Source organism: Thamnophis elegans, chromosome Z (assembly GCF_009769535.1).
Source record: "Thamnophis elegans isolate rThaEle1 chromosome Z, rThaEle1.pri, whole genome shotgun sequence".
Lineage (NCBI taxonomy): Eukaryota > Metazoa > Chordata > Lepidosauria > Squamata > Colubridae > Thamnophis > Thamnophis elegans.
The window spans coordinates 58,398,639-58,415,422 of record NC_045558.1 but is presented as its reverse complement, the minus strand read 5'-3'; the positions used below and the strand labels follow the sequence as shown (position 1 = coordinate 58,415,422).

The 16,784-nt window shown below is 37.1% G+C and overlaps 2 protein-coding genes across 9 annotated transcripts in view; one reads left to right on the top strand and one right to left on the bottom strand.

The window, feature by feature from the left end:
• The window catches only part of TGM4 (transglutaminase 4), a 163,805-nt gene extending 158,812 nt beyond the window's left edge, over positions 1 to 4,993 (top strand). For 3 of the 4 annotated variants that reach the window (XM_032235683.1, XM_032235682.1, XM_032235685.1), the window contains one exon: positions 3,856 to 4,993. In XM_032235683.1, the coding sequence (XP_032091574.1) occupies positions 3,856 to 3,997 (142 nt within the window). In that variant the 3' untranslated portion in view covers positions 3,998 to 4,993. The remainder of the gene's footprint in view (positions 1 to 3,855) is intronic. The other variant, XR_004256901.1, reaches the window with a different exon arrangement.
• A 9,091-nt stretch (positions 4,994 to 14,084) lies between these two features.
• The window catches only part of ZDHHC3 (zinc finger DHHC-type palmitoyltransferase 3), a 93,386-nt gene continuing 90,686 nt past the window's right edge, over positions 14,085 to 16,784 (bottom strand). For all 5 annotated transcript variants that reach the window (XM_032235106.1, XM_032235101.1, XM_032235100.1 and 2 more), the window contains one exon: positions 14,085 to 15,184. In XM_032235106.1, the coding sequence (XP_032090997.1) occupies positions 14,945 to 15,184 (240 nt within the window). In that variant the 3' untranslated portion in view covers positions 14,085 to 14,944. The remainder of the gene's footprint in view (positions 15,185 to 16,784) is intronic.

Below are 16,784 nucleotides of genomic sequence, written 5' to 3'. Positions count from 1 at the left end.
TATTGTTATTAATGCTGCTAGTTCAACAACTGAACGTGCTCACAGATTGCTAGTAAAGCTCTTAGAAGCATCTTATTTGGGTTATCATTTGGTGCAGGCCTCTATGAAGCATAACACAATGCAAATTCCTATTGGTGGTTTGGACCATATGGTGGCATTTTTGTCTGCAACTTTTTAAAACAGCTATATATCTATGAAGATTCTCAGTCATTCAGATCATGGTTATCCCAAAGGTGCTTTTTCAAGAGACAACTGAACTTTCTGCTTTTTCTTTGAAGACATTTCACTTCTCATCCAAGAAGCTTCTTCAGCTCTGACTGGAGGGTGTGGAATGGAATGATGTATACTCCTTGCAGATAGCTGGTCATTTAGATTCTTTTAAGTCATTAAGGTCACCTGGAGGTTTATCTGTGTCATCAGGGTCATCTGAGTGGTACAAATGGGTTTGGAGCCTTCTTGGAACTATTGAAAGGACTGGTTGTAGATTGAAGATAGATTATGTTGCATCCCTCCCCCTCTTTTGAGAGAGGGCTGTTCAATTTTGACATAAATGGTCTCTGACCATGAAATGTTGAAATGTTTTCCCTTCATAAGCGCATCGCACAACAGGAGAACAAATATGGGACATGGCGTTTACAGAAATTAGAGTATTGTTGAATGTAAATCTAGATATGTCACCGAGGATTGCATTACTGTTGCTGGTGGAAACATGGGATATAAATGAAACAAAAAAGGAATTAATTGTAAATTTGATAATGGCAGCTAAATTAGTGATGGCTAAATATTGGGGGGAAAATTGGAATATTCAAAGAAATGAGTGGTATAATGAAATTTGGAATATGGCAACAAATGATAAATTAACAATAGAAATTAAAGTTTAAAAAGAGATGATTAAAATAAATAATTATAACGAAATATGGAAGAATTGTATAAAAATTAGTGTTGGTGGAAGGCAAAGGGAATATACCTACTCAAGAATATATGTTGTTTTGAAGGATATAAGGGCACAATTGGAATATATTGTATATCTAAGAAATATAAGGGGAGAGGGGATGGGGGTGCACTGTCATATGTATTTTTTCCTTTTTTGTCTTTCTTTTTTTGTATTCAGATGTATATGTACTGCTTGTATTATTTGTATTTTTAAAAAAATAAAAAGACATTTAAAAAAAGCATAGGAGAAAAAAACACATCAGGACTAGATTCAGCAGTCCATCTGCATTTAAAAGATACAGGCCATGCTTTTGAAGACAGAAAAGTCTACATTTTGGACAGAGAGGACTGCTGGTTTTAAAGAGGATCAAAGAGACCATCTACGACAAAATTGAACAGCCCTCTCTCAATAGAGGGGGAAGGATATGACATCATCTATCTCCAATCTACAACACAGTCCTTTCAACAGTTCCAAGAAGGCTCCACATTCATTTGCACCACTCAGGTGACCCTGGTGACACAGATAAACCTCCAATGACTCACAAAAATAAATGCAAATGACCAGCCGCTTGCAAGGAGTATAAATCCTTCCATTCCCCATCATCCAGTCAGAGCTGAAGAAGCTTCTTGGATGAGAAGCCAAACGTCTTCAAAGAAAAACCAGAAAGTTCAGTTGCCTCTTGAAAAAGCACTTTTTGAGAAGGAGAAGCCACGTCGCGATGTCACAACGTGTGGTCTCGATACTCCGAGACAGCCATTGACACTTTTGCCGCTGGATGGTCCATTGAGACCTAAACCATCCCATAGTGATGGTGATCAGGAAGACAAAGGCTTGCTGGTCTCAGGGACATCGCAAGGGAAGTGCTTCAAGACGGCGGTAAACAGGCAGCCTGCAGGCTGATGAAATCGGGACACTCCGGAAGGAAGGAAGTGAAGAGAATGTGAGTCCATCTGGTGAGGTATTTTTTCTATTTTGCTAAAGACTGCCCAAAGAAATGTTTCTTTAAAGCCAAATTAGATCCTTAAGCAAAAGAACTGAGTGGCAAAAATAACCCTAATTGGATTGCTGTGAAAAGTTTTTTTTCTTTTTAACTATTCTTTGTGGATTGAAGTGCTCACAATGTTTTTCATCTCTCCTCTTAAAGTGAGCGGGTTGATTTTTCTTCTGCTTTTTGTTGCTTTATTTTTTGACTTCTGGATTAAAACCTTCCTTCTTATTTTAATAATTCTTCCTATTACTTGTTATTAAATCTCACTAAAAGAAATCTAAAGAACTTTGTTTCCTATAAGCCAGGGATAAATATTAGAAGGTGAAAAATTAGCACACTGCCACTCAGAGGTCAGAGGCTGGGTTTTTTGAAACAACGTATCTCTTTTCTTTCCTTATTTGACTTCACTAACTTTATAGCTGAAGGATTTGCAACTTGTTTACAGAAACTGATAAAGAACCAAGGGCATGAATTGTTTTCACAGGTGCCTTTGAGAATTATTTTGGCAGGGAAAAGAAAGGGGGGGAACAGAACCCTTCACCTTTGAAGAGCATAAAAGAACTTGTGTTAAGGTCAATCTAAAATAAAAAATAAAAGAGGCCTGGAAGAGTAGAGTAGCAGTCACTATTGGTTTTTTTTTCTTTTTCTTTCTTTCTTCTGTTTTGGAAACATGGATCAATATTCAGATGAGGAAGCCTTAAAATTCAAAATATCTTGGCTGGAATTGAAAATCTATTGGAAGGATATGGGAAAATTGAGAAGAAGTTGGAAAGACTAATTTTCCTCACAGCAAAAGATGATGGGGTTGGAGCCCCAAAAATTAAAGGGGAGAATGAAGAGATAGAAGATAAAGATAATATATGAATTTATTAATGGAGCAAATGTGGGTGAAAGTGGAAAGACGCAAATATGGAAAAGGGAATTTGATGAATTGGAGCTCTACCCCAGATTCCAGGACACAGAAGAAGAAAAAATACTAATGATGATAGACATAAGAAGAGAAATTTTTTCAGAAGCAAGATTGACAACCAAAGACAAGCTAATTTTAGTAGCAACTGATGGGCAATGAGATTATCTGAGAGACCATTCAAGCAACAAAGTGCGGAGAGAAATCTATAAAAACCTTATAAAGGAGAGAAAAAGAAGACTGACACCACAATTGGCAAGGGAGATAAGATTGCTTTGTTACTGGAAAGATACAGGTTGACAATGAAAGTTGATAATAAAAAAATAGTTGATTTTGGTGATTAATAAGTAGGAATTTTGTAACTCTTAGATTGTTTTAGATTGTTATCAAATGTTTATTTGCTAACAATTAATTAACCATAATAATAATAGTAAGATATACAAAGATTTTTGATTTAAAGTGTATAATCTAATATGAACTATAAGTAATGACTGTGGAAGAAATGTACAAAAGTTATCTGTAACCAATCGACACACTTTCTACAAGATATAATGAAGGATGGTTCTTTTTTTGTGTTTTTGTTCAATTAAAATTAAAAAAATTCAAAAAAAGAAAAAAAGAAAAAAGAAAAAGCACTTTTGGGATAAAGCGGCCATAATTTTTTCTTTGTCGGTCTGTGGCTCCTTTATGCCTTTTTCTTAAAATTGTCATTTAGGATGACATTACATTAAGATGAAGACAGACGTAGAGGCTGGAATAGGAACATTGGGTGCAACATTCTTGCTCTACATACCTTAGAACATGTCTGGAATATAAGTAAGCATAATGAAGACCTTTTGTGCCATATCACTTTTACTGTTTAGGAGAATATATACGTATATACCAAATAATTGGTGTTCAGCTACAATTCCACTTATAGATTATGGCAAAATTATCTCTTGCATGCAGATTTTAATTAGAAGTTCTATCCTCAGATTTTTCAAACTAAAGTCCCCTATATAATTCATTTTATCTTTTCTCTCTTAGGGACATAGAACCTGGTAAAATCTTTAAATCCAAAATAGTGTGTGCTCCAAAGAAGACTGGACTGAAGAAGATAGTGGCCAAACTGAATTCTACCCAGCTAAAAGAAATAACCATGGAAAAGATTATTTCCATCATTGAATAGTGATGGTATTTCCAAAGATCATCACTTGGTGGCACTAGAGATGCATATTATGATTCAAGTTTCTAGATTTTGCTTGCAGCCTTGATTGTGGGCCAAAAGATTATATACAATTAAAAGAATTTTAGCAGTGGATTACTATTTTGATTTTATCTACTGGAGATTTAATAGGATATTGAAATATGCTTTTTGGTTTGCAGAGTTCTGACATTTTCTGACTACTAAAGTTATATGTGAAATCAAGAGTTGGAATAATTTAGGAGGATTTTTCTTTGTCTTCCTTTAGCTCTGTGAGGCATATTTAGCCTTCTCTTTTCATTTTATAATTTGTAACTGTTCCTCACTGTAGGTCTAATTGCTAATATGCAATACGTTACAAAACTTCATACACATTGTTCTTTCATTAAGAATATGCTAGGTTAGTGATGGCTAACCTTTTTGTTGTCACATGCCGAAGGTGCCCCTGCGCAACAGCATCCCCCTGTGCAACAGCGCCCCCTATGCAACAGCGCCCCCACACCCATAAGGCAATGCACATGTGACCCCCTGCTCCTCACTCCCCATGCATGCGCAGCAGAGACCCAAAGACCAGCTGGCCAGTGGGTGGCACACACGCATGTGTGTTAGAGCTGGGGCAATGGCTGACGTGCCCGCAGAGATAGTTCTAGGTTTGCCATCAGGGTGTTTGATATATTAGTTTCAAGTTTACTTCCACAACTAATGTAACTGACAGAGATTTCAATATTATTTTCTATACATGTAGATTCTATGAACATGGTTGCCAATGAAGCACAAATTAGTGCCTAAAAGTTCTTTAAATGTATTTATCACCAAAATTAAATTGTCTTTTAATTCAGAGTATTAATTCTGAGTATTACTCTAGTATTAATACTACTCTAGTATTACTATGAGTATTAATTTGAAGTATTACTTTACTTTCTCTACTACTTCTAGTTATGAATTAATAGTTCCTATCGAATAAAAAGTATGTCTTCTCAATCAATTCTTCTGCTATTCCTTTTGTTACTTGCTTTGTAATACTTTTTAAAATCCATGTGATGGTTTCTTTACAAGTGATCAGTCCTCACTAGGAAATTTGGAAATGTGTAGATGATCTGGGAATGCCTAAAAAGGAAGAGTAAATTGTAGACATTTTCCAGTCTGCGGGGACCATCACCACCTATCACCATTGCCATGCCCCACTTTCAGCCTCTACACATCCCATTTTCATCCTTCGCGCGCCATACTTTTGGCCCATTCCAGGTAGTGGAGATAGGCAGTGGTGGTCCCTGCTGCCTGGAGCAGGCTGCTGGGAATGGGGCGGAGGCTGAAAACAAGACATGTGGAGGCTGAAAATGGGGTGTATAGAGGTGGTGATGTATGGCGACAGCAGCGATGGGCGGTGGCGATCCCCGTAGCCAGGAAGAGCTGATAGGCATTATTATGGGAGGCAGATCCAACCACCAATCAGCTTCTGGTGCTAAATCAGGCTGTGCTGAAGCTGACCAGCCTGTTTGCTGCAAGAAGGCAAATTGCTGGGAGGCAGAGACCAGGGGATGGGGGCTAGCAGACATTAGGACATTTGGTCTATAAGACACACAGACATTTCCATCCACTTTTTTTGGGGGGGGGAGGTGCATCTTATACACCAAAAAATACAGTAGGTAGAAGCAATATTAGACAGACAGAATGATTGTATGACTGGGAAATTTATGTTTGTGCAATTTAAAAAAAATAAACTTCATACTATGCCTTGTGTGGAAAGTATTCTCAAATTTGAGTCCCATATTTGTGTGTTCTTCCCAAATTCTCAGAGTCATCCTCTTTACTCACTAAAACCAATGAGTAGTATGGACATAAAATCATGTTATTTCCATAAAGATTTGAAAAGGTTTTAAATCAATTAGCAGTCTTCAATTAGATTTCACATCACTTTTAGCTAAGAGATTGGAGGAATTGAGTAGTATTATAGCCTTATTTGCAGTTCATTCATTCAAGAGTGTTTTCGGTATTAACACTCTTTTCTGTTGTGTTAATATATCAGGTGAAAATTACTAAATCCTGTTTGGAATTAAATGTTTAAATGCACACTAATACATGCAATTATTTGTTTAAAATTGGGTTGGGAGAGCTGTAGCACTTAAGTTAGAGAATGCAGAATGGTCAACCATATTTTTTGGAGTATAAAATGCACCTTCCACACCCCCCCCCAAAAAAAGGGGGTGAAAATTTGGGTGCGTCTTATACTTCGAATGTAGTGCAGGGGTTGGGACTTGGTTGGCGAAGCAGGCATTGTGCAGGAGGCGTAAGGCAGTTTCCGTGATCTCTACCGCCTGGAACACCTTCATTTCAGATCCACTGCCTTCGCATGCCTGGTTGAAGATCCACCACCCTTTTCCCTACATATTCATACAACAGGACAGCTTTATCATGACAGCTATTCAAGCGGATGGTGAACTGCCTCTTCTCCTGATCATGCTCCACTTGGATGGGGAAGCCGCCGCTGCCAGGCTCCAGGTTGAGCAGAACTGCCTGCGCCAGAGAAATCCCCCACCCTGTGCCTCCCCCCTGCCACTGGCTGCTTCATCTTTGTCCACGTGCAGTGGGGAAAAGCTCGGAGGGGAGCCCGGGTGGGGTAAAGAGTGTGTGGAATGAGGGGTCCATTCCCCCCCCCTCAAATCAGCTGATGAAACAGATATTTGTGCTGCAGATTATGCTTTTAGTAACAGACCACCAGGAAGCTGGTTTCCTTATCAGGAATTGTCAGATGATAGATAGGTAGGTAGATGGATGATGGACAGGCAGATGGCATGACATAATGTAGCATCTGGGTTTCTCTGTTCCAAGAGACAATATTCAGAAGCCAAATGTGTGGATAGCCCATGTGAAAGAAATGAAAGCTTGGATTTTTAATCTCATTTGACCTAAAGTCACTGCAAGGATTTTGACGGCATAAGATTATGCAAGGGGAGAAGACAGGTTTAGATAGTAATTGAGTTCTAAAATAACCTTACAGAAAGATCATTTTAAAAGGACTGCAAGCACTAAACAAAAAGCAGACAAGTATGGGATGAAAAACACAATCCTTTAATAAGTACCATTTACCTGGAATACAGAAAATAAGAGAAAAGAGCAAAAACTAATACACAAATATTTGTAAATGCCTACTCTCTTTAATTGTATAGGATAAGCCAGTGTGCAGCCCTACAACTATTCATGAAAATACATTATATATATTTTCCCACATGCTAAATCCCAGCCCACTGTTAATAGTCCCAATTATTTGAATTAATAGCACTTTTTGGCATACTTAGCATCCAGAACAGCTGCATGTCTTGTTAAAACACAAAGTTGTTTTGAACATTAAGATACAGGCTAACTGGTTACATAATGTCATGTTAAGGGGTGAATTTAAAAACAAAACAGTACTTACTTCTAGGTTATCAGACCCTAAAGATTCTGCTTGTGCAAATACATACATACATACATACATACATACATACATACATACATACATACATTTAATGCAGAGCTTTAAGGCAAGCTGGCTTCAGCGGAGTTACTGGCAGTAATCAGCCATATCCCTGGTAATGTATTTACAGGTAGTTTTCGAGTTACGAATGTAATGGAGCCTGCCCATTACATTCATAACCCTAGGATTCATGGGAGTAAATCTCATACGTTGAACATGATTACTCCCTCCTTTTGGCCACATATTCACTAGTCGAATATGTGGTTTGTTAAGTGCACATAAGGTATTTCAGGGTGGGGAAGGACATTGGGGGGGTAGTAATGGAACAGAGCACCTGCTTAAGGCTTTCCCAACCCACTGAAATATCTCATGGCCCCAACAATTGCTTCCCCCCCCCCCATCCAACCTGCCACACTGCGTCACTTACCGTGCAGATATAGCAAGCTGTCTCCCCCAGCCTTTCAGCTGTGCGCACCCTTCCAAAGATTGGTTTTGGTATGTGCACATGTCTGGCACTTTGCATCCCAGAATGGAGCTCCCGAGAGACACCTGCACCCCTCCAAAGTTCCATTTTGGGCTGCAAAGCACCGGGCGAGGCCTACATATGCCAACAAGAACTCTGGAGGGGTGGGGGCACTTCTCTGAAGCTCTATTTTATCCAGCAAGTTGGATAACATGAAGTTTGGCACATGCCAAAACACAGCTTAAGAGGGGTGCATCCCTCCCTCCAGAGCTCCGTTTCAGGCTACCAAGTGCCAGACAAAGCCTGTGAACACCAAAACAGAACTGTGGAGCTCCATTTTCAGCTGCAAAGGATTTTTGCAAAGATGGCAAAAGGCTTTGCAAACAGAGGGAACGCTTCAATGTTTCAAGCCTTCACTCCATTTGTAATTTGCCTTTTGCTGCAGATCTTGTCCAGGCTCCATTTGCAGAGAACAGAGGCATAAAGCATTGTGAGACCACAAGAGAGCAATAGCATGAAATAGAGCAAACAGAACAAGGAGAAAGAGCAAAAGACTAGCGAGAAATAAGAAAAACTAGGAGAGCAAGATCTATATACAAATGACAGGAATGGAAATTGAAACTAAGATGTTGTCACTCAAAATAAATGGATTGCATCCTCCTATGAACAGGACATTTTTACATGCCTACAAAAATTAAAATTAGATATATATTATGGCCCAGGCAGGAGCCATTGGAGCTGCCACCAGACTCCGACAGCGAGGGTCCTTATGAGTCGGCTTTGGAGGATGTGGAGGACCCTGGACAGGGTTCCAACTCCAAGCAGGGCGCAGAGAGGCTGGTTGGCCACCAAGAGGCGCCTGAGCCTTGGACCAGTGGGGAGGAGCCAAGGGAGTTGTTCCTGGATGCCCGGCACCAGAGAGCTAATAGGCATAAGGAACAGTTGCGCAGTTACAGGAGGTAATTGCACTCAGCTGGTGGCACTTAGGCTCCTCTCAAGACTATAAAAGGAATGCCTGTGCACACGCCCCTTTGGCAGGAGTCAACGCATTAACTAATGTTGAAGAACTGTGATGTTAGCTTGGCAGGCTGGATTGCTGCCAAGGCTTGTCTGTGCTGGATTGCTGCCAAGGACCTGTCTGTCTGTTAATAAATTCCGTAAAGTATCTTTGGCTCGGCGTGCTTTGGTGTGGGACTAGAGGGGTCGGAACAAATATAGTTTGCCTCCAATAATATATTTATATTAAAACCCAAAATAGTCAACTATTGGAATACCCCAAAATTGGGAATTTATATTTTCATTAGCAAAATAAAAGAAAAGAGGGGTGGTTTTATATATCAAGGAAACAATAAATACTAAATAAATCTATACAGATGAAAAAGGGGAAATTTTGATGAAAGTTAACAATAAACCAAAAAAAGATACTTCTGATGGTAATTTATGCACAAAACGATAAACAATAATTTTATAAAAAATTACACAAGATGCAAGTATATACATGATAGGAGATTTTAAAGCAATTGTAGATATAAAACTTGACAAAAATTAGTAAAGGTAAAAAAGTAAGGACTCTTCCTGGGGCGTTTTTTTTAATGGCAGAAGAAACAGGTATACAGGATACATGGAGAGAAATAAATCCATAGAAAAATCAGTATACATTTTATTCAGCTAGAAACCAATCATGGTCCAGAATTGATATGATATGGATGTCCCCAGAACTTCGCACAAATGTGCAAGAGAAAGAAAAAATATATGGACTGATCATAATCTAATAAGAGTTGGAAGGGATAAAAGGAAAAAGTAAGCTGGATGCTGAATCAATCAATATTAAAAGATAAAGAATATTAAAACAATAGAAAAAGAAAAGGAATTTTTCTTCAAAGGGAAAAGAGGAGACCTCATTACAAAATGTATGGGACACAGCAAAAGCATATGTTAGGGGGTTAGCTATAACTTACACAGTGAGAAAAAATAAGAAGAAACAATATCAACAGATAGTAGAACAAGATTATAAAAGACTTGAAACTGTTTTGCAAAAAGAACAGTAGAAAAGACATTTAAAAACCCCAAATGGAAATAATAAAACACAAATTAAATTTAATGGATAAAGAAGAATTGGGAAAACAAATTAAAAGAGCAAAACATTTTTTTTAAATGCCAATAAACTGGGAAGATGGCTAGCTTATAAACTGAAAAAGGAGAAAGAGGAGAAACTGATAAGCAAATTGCAAGATGAGAAGAGAAATTTACAGTATCAAAATGAGAGTAAAAAGAAAATAACTCAGAAGTTTTATAGAAAATTATATGACCAAGAGAAAGTGTCAGAGGAAAAAATAGCGCAATATTTGGGGAAAGCGAAATTACCAAAGGTATCTGAAATGGTGAAAACTAGGTTAAATGAAAAAATAAGAATGATGGAATTGATAGAAGCAATTAAAAAACAAAAGAATGATAAAACCCCAGATAATATATTCCAAACAGCAAAAGTGATTGTGAATGGGGGTTTGACGGAGGATTTCAATATAAGAAAGGGTACAAGACAAGGATGTCCATTATACCCATTACTATTTATATTAACATTGGAAGTGCTAAATAGAAATGTTAGACAAGATTTAGAAATAAAAGGAATGGAAATCAAAAAAGAAAAATACAAATTACAAGCATTTGCAGATGACCTGATATTTATCTTAGAAGAACCACTAGAAACTGGCCCCAAACTAATAAGAAAAATAAAAGAATATGGAGTTGCAGAATTGAAAATAAATTTTAAAAAACCTAAAATAGTAGTTAAAAATCTTACAAACATAAAAATGAGCTGGCTAAGAAGATAAAACTTAGATGTAATTAAAAATATCGGGGTTTTGGGGTTGTCAGATTGGGAGCTTTACTATCAGGCATCTGTACTTACATGGGTGAAAGAGTGGGTAAACTTGATGCATAGAAGACTATTACTATTGGAGAGACATGATCTGCAACTGGGGTGGCACACATTTTTGTGGTATGGCAAGAATAAAATACATAGATATTTCCAAAGACATAATGTAAGAAATGAACTATTCTTAGCATGGGGAAAAGTTAAAACAAAAAATTATAGTAAAATACCAGTCTGGCTTTCTACGATGGAAGCACTGATACATCCAAATGACATTATTGGAAAGAACTGTAACATATAAAGACATTTTAAATGAAGATGGGGAACTTATAATGATGCAGAAATTGCAAAATCAAGGGGTAGATTTAGCATGGTGGCCATACTTACAAATACAATCAAGATATGTGAAAAATGCAAAGACATATGGATTTTTAAAGAGCCAACAGCACTTGATCAGATATTCTTAAGGACATATGAAAAATTAATAAAGAAAATATATAGTTATTTGTTAAGTATTAACATGGAAGATGAACAAATGAAATATAAACTATGATAGTTTGGGCAAAAATTTTTGGATACACCATAGAATTAGATAAGTGGGAAAAACTCTGGGATAGAAATTACAAATTGATGATGACAACCACTTATAAGGAAAACCTGTATAAAATGTTCCAAATGTGGCATTTGCCACCAGCAATACTAGCAAAGTTATTTAAAAATATGTCTGCAAAATATTGGAAATGTAATCAGATACCAGGTCCTTATTTTCACATGTGGTGGACTTGTCCAAAGGCAAAAAATACATACCATATTTTTCGGAGTTTAAGATACCTTTTCTCCTCAAAAGAGAGGCTGAAAATTTGGGCGCATCTTATACACCGAATACAGCATTTTTTGTCTCCTGAGGCCCCGCACCCTTCACCAAAATGGCTGTGCATACCCTTATGGAGGCTTTCAGAGAGCTCCTGGGAGCTGGGGAGGGATGAGAAAAGAATGTGCGGTTGTTTGCCCCCCCCTCCAGCCCCCAGCAGCACTCTATAAACCTCCATAAGGCTATGCATGCAATTTTTTTTGACAAAAACCGGGCCAGTTTTCTCAAAAGAAAACGAGCAGATTTTTGCTCATTTTTACCCCCCCACCCCCAGGAACACTCTGCAAGCCCCCCCCTCCCCGAGGCTATTCATGCCTTTTTTTGGGAAAAAACGGGCCCTTGTGAAAAACGGGCCATTTTTGGAAGATTTGCAGAGTGCAAAAATCTTTCTCCCCCTTTTTGGAAAGCTCTTTAACTGATTGATGAGAATTACATTGATCAAGTGCTGTGCCAGCAGAAACACCTACCTATCTGCTGTATTTCTCTCTCTATTTCTCTCTCTCTATCCCTCTACCTACCTACCTATACACACTCTCTCTCCCTACCTACCTACTGTATTTCTCTATTTCTCTCTCTCTATCCCTTTATCTACCTAACTACTCTCTCTCTATCCCTACCTACTTTCTCTTTATCCCTCTACCTACCTGCCTACCTACCCACCCACACTCTCCCTATCTACCTACTGTATTTCTTTCTCTCTCTCTCCTCATTGTATTTCTCTCTCCCTATTTCTCTCTCTATCCCGCTACCTACCAACTTACCTACTCTCTCCCCCATCTACTGTATTTCTCTCTCTCCATCCCTCTACCTACCTACCCTCCCTCTATCTCTCTCTATCCCTTTATCTACCTACCTATCTAACTACTCTCTTTCTCCCCCTACCTACCTACTGTATTTCTCTCTCTTTCTCTCCCTGTCTATCTCTCTATCTACCTACCTACTTAGACAATACACTGTTTATTAAGCATTTATATATTTTTAAGAAGAAAAATGTATAAAACAAAACAAAAAAGAATAGCACTACTGATTTCGTTTGAACCTGCAGTACATGAGGGCTCCATTCTCTGCGTACTCACCAAAAGCCTGAAGCGCCAAAACAGATCAAGAAAGAAAAGGATCTCTAGATCTTTGCAAGGTGAATACAGTATTCTTAGGCCTAGTGCCGATGAAAACCCAGAGTGGGGGATTGGCAGTGGGAATATTGCAGAGCTTTTGCATTGTTCATTAGCAAGGACAAACAACTGCAGTGGTAAATTTGTAATTTTGGGACTTTTTCACAACACTACGGGGCGCTCATCACACAACTTTGAATGTTCACTAAGGGAACGCTCATAACCCGGAGATTACTTGTACTAGAAACCAGATGAAGTGGTTATTTAGCCCGAGGATCTTCTTAGGCTCCAAAAGCATAATGCCAATATTCACTTAAGGAAGAAAGCCAAACAAAAATCTTTAGTTAATAGCAGATTAATTTTAATATAGTATAAAAACATTTGATCTCAGTTGTCAACATAAAGCATTATGAATCAGAGTGGACCCAAATAAGGCACTTATTTAATGTAGAAGAGTCCTTTAAAATTATTCCAGTAAAACCTCAGAATGTATCTTCCCTCACTTTTTAATGCAATTTCTCTCCTTTTTTTCTGAGATACAAAGAGTCTGAAAACAAACAGAATCTAATTAACATGTAAAAATGAATGCCTGTGGAGATTCTCAATCATCCAGGTCATGGTTTTCCCAAAAGGTGCTTTTCTAAAGAAAAAAACTTTTAGAAAACTGGACTTCCTTGGTTTTTTTTCCTTCAAACATTTCGCTTCTCATTCAAGAAGTTTCTTCAGTTTTGACTGAATGGGGCAGAAGGGAAGGAACGACCAAATACTGCCAAAGAATATAAATCCTCCCATTTGCCATCGTCCAGTCACAATTGAAGAAGCTTCTTGGATGAGAAGCAAAATGTTTTTTTTAAATAAACAAAGTAAGAAAGTCCAGTTGGAAAAGCACTTTGGGATATACAGAAATGTACAAATATAGCAAAGCCATGATCACATTTCTGCCAACTAAGAGAGCTCACAAATGCAATCTCAAGTGAGAAGCAGCACAAGACAGGTTTCTGTGATAGATTATAAAATAACATAGACTATAAAAGAGCACCAAATATTGAAATAAAATATTGAGCCCATTAGGGATTGGCCTTCATATTCCTAACGAATATAATCTTCTCTTAAAGCAGGATTCATTAATCACCCTTCCCAGAGATAATCCTCATTGCCAAATCACAACAGCGTTTTGCAGCCCTATTGTTTCTAGAGCTAAAATCAGTCTTGAAATATCTCCAACAACCCTGTCCATGGCACTTTTATTTAGAATGTATTGTATCAATAAACTCTAATGTTAATTGGTCTGTTTTTAAGCTGTACAGAGAATTCACTCATGGGCTTGCCTTATCACTAACCAAATTCATGCAGTAAGACAACTAAGTGCTGGAAATATCTATGTCCTCTTTCTCAATCATATACAAGCGCACACTTCAAGGACTTATGCATGAGCTTCCATTATGTACAGAAGAAGAGAATCCCTGTTCATAATTAGTAATACTTCAGATGTGGAATTTTAAGGATTGCATGAACAAATTACACAGCTGCTAAAATTAGACCATTTGGACATTTGTAAATAAACAATCTAATGACCTCTTTCAAAACAATGAAAGACTGATAACATAATTTAGCTTTTGTCTACAATTGCCGAACTAGGTCTTATAGTTGCCACATCCCAAACTTTTCTGAGGTGATCAATATCAGTTAGCTGAAAAGTAGCCATTATGTATAACTTTTGTAGTTCTGCTTGCAATAGAATGATCATTTGTGGTACAAACAGTAATTTAGAGCACATAAATATTTCCTAGTAGAGACCACTTAAAGTGATCACATTGAACTTCAGCAGGAATTTTAAGGATCAGAATTATATTCCTGAACGTAGATTTTGGCCAGTCATCAAATCTTGAGAAAAAATACTCCTCATATCTAACTGGTTAAACCAACTTTGGTAACCCTAAACAGCATTCTTATTGCACATTTTTAGAAGCTGTCCCATCAAGATGACAGATTACCAGAATTTTTTTTTTGTAACGTACAATTTTTGAAATATAATTAACCCATCACCAGTTAAATGTGTAGGAAAATAGTTGCATTATTTTTGCTTAGTAGTGATACCTTAAAGGTAACTGTCAAGTACACAAATATTGAAAGAACAAACATTTGTAAAGATACATTATGTTAATCACTTAATATATCCACAACCATCATTGGATCATAAAGTGGTTCAAAGGCTTCTTGCGCAGCCATCTCCGATGGAGCAACTGTTGCAGTCCCAGCTGGTGGAGCCTTCTTGCAATTCAGGTATGAAAAGGGACTGAACCATCGCAGTGAAAAATTACCCCCAAAAGCCAGTTTCATCCCTTCCCAGCCATTGGTTTTTTCCCAGGTTGGCTGCTCTTTTTTAAGCCGTTCTATGCCCTGCAGAAGACAAAACAGTTTACATTTATTCATTAAAGGCACATGGAACACTGTTATAATGTGATGGATAATAGCCTAAATAATTTAAGGAATCTTCTGAAAGTAGATAGGGAAAACCTTCAAAAGAAAAAATATATGACTCTACAATGTTCTTCAGCCATTAGGAAACCAAAGAATATCACAATCAGAAAAATATTGGAAAATATTTATCTGCAACTAGTGAAAAAAATTATATACTCTTACTATACTTTAGATTAGCAGATGCCAAATTAAAATCTGCCACCTAGAATTGTCTACCTAAAATTTCTACCTAGAATTCCCTAAGATACCTATCAGAATTTTTCTGATTAGGATTACATAAATCTTATTCTGGAATTTAAAGGTTAATATTTTTGTGTATACTTATTTCTGTTTGTATTTCTTAGAATAACTTGTATGGATTCCACACAAGACTTTTATTGTACAACTTTCTTAATGGAATTGTACAAGGGCTCAGGTTATGCCATCTTTAACTTCTAAACCTTTTATTCCTCCACCCACCTTTTCTTCACACAGAAAATCCATCAGACGACGACAATGAACAATGTACCTATGGATATGGTCCAAAACTTGCACATACAGCCAACCCTATGTTCTCTTCTCAACGTTCAGGAAACTTCAATATGCAAAAATTCTTTGCATGTACTAATAGATGTGCACGTCTATGGAAACTATATCTATATCTAAGATAGAGAGTATGTTTTAATTTTAAGGCAGTTTCCTGTGTTCAAAGGCTACAATTACAGAATTAGAGGGATAAAGATGGGGAAAAACAATTTCCAAAGCAATATATAAATGTAACATTTTTACATTTAAAATACTCAAATGAGACACATTACTGCCATGTTTAAACAGTGATTAAGGAGGCAGTTTTAATTATTAAAAAATGTATGGTGATTCAAAATTTGGGAAAATAGCATTGGTAATCTGAGACAATAGAGAAAATAACATATTTTAGAAATGTATTTTGCCATTGACTATATAGATTCATTTGCAACTCACAATGAAACACATAAAAAGGGAATTAAGCATTGGAGAATCAGTATGTGCATCATTTTTATATTGAATTCAGTAAGCTGCTGCAACTACAAAATGTTTATCTGATTTCATTCTAGATGTAAGGTTCCTTTCCTCTTTTAGGTTTATTAGGAAAAAAACCAAATGCATCTGTGCAATCAGTTACCAACGATGTTTTTGAGCTACCCTCTAGATACCCTTGATCCCATGTTTTGGATTTTATGAATCAATGCTATGATTTCCTGTAGGTAAAATTCCCCGTTTAATGTGGAAATGCTACAATTATATTTTAGAAATCCAAAAACTTTAGGGGTTTATTCCAGAGTATGTTAGTTTCTGGGCAATCCCCAATGTTGTACTTTCAAAAACAAGTGCTATGAAATATCATAAATCTGCAGTTTGGACTGGATAACCATCAGAATCAGATTTATTATGTTCTAGTAATAAACTAGTATGGACCATATTACAAAAAAATTGAAATTACCTATCTTATACAGTAACTCTGATTTGCATATTTCTATGTTATTCATAGTGTTTGCCAATT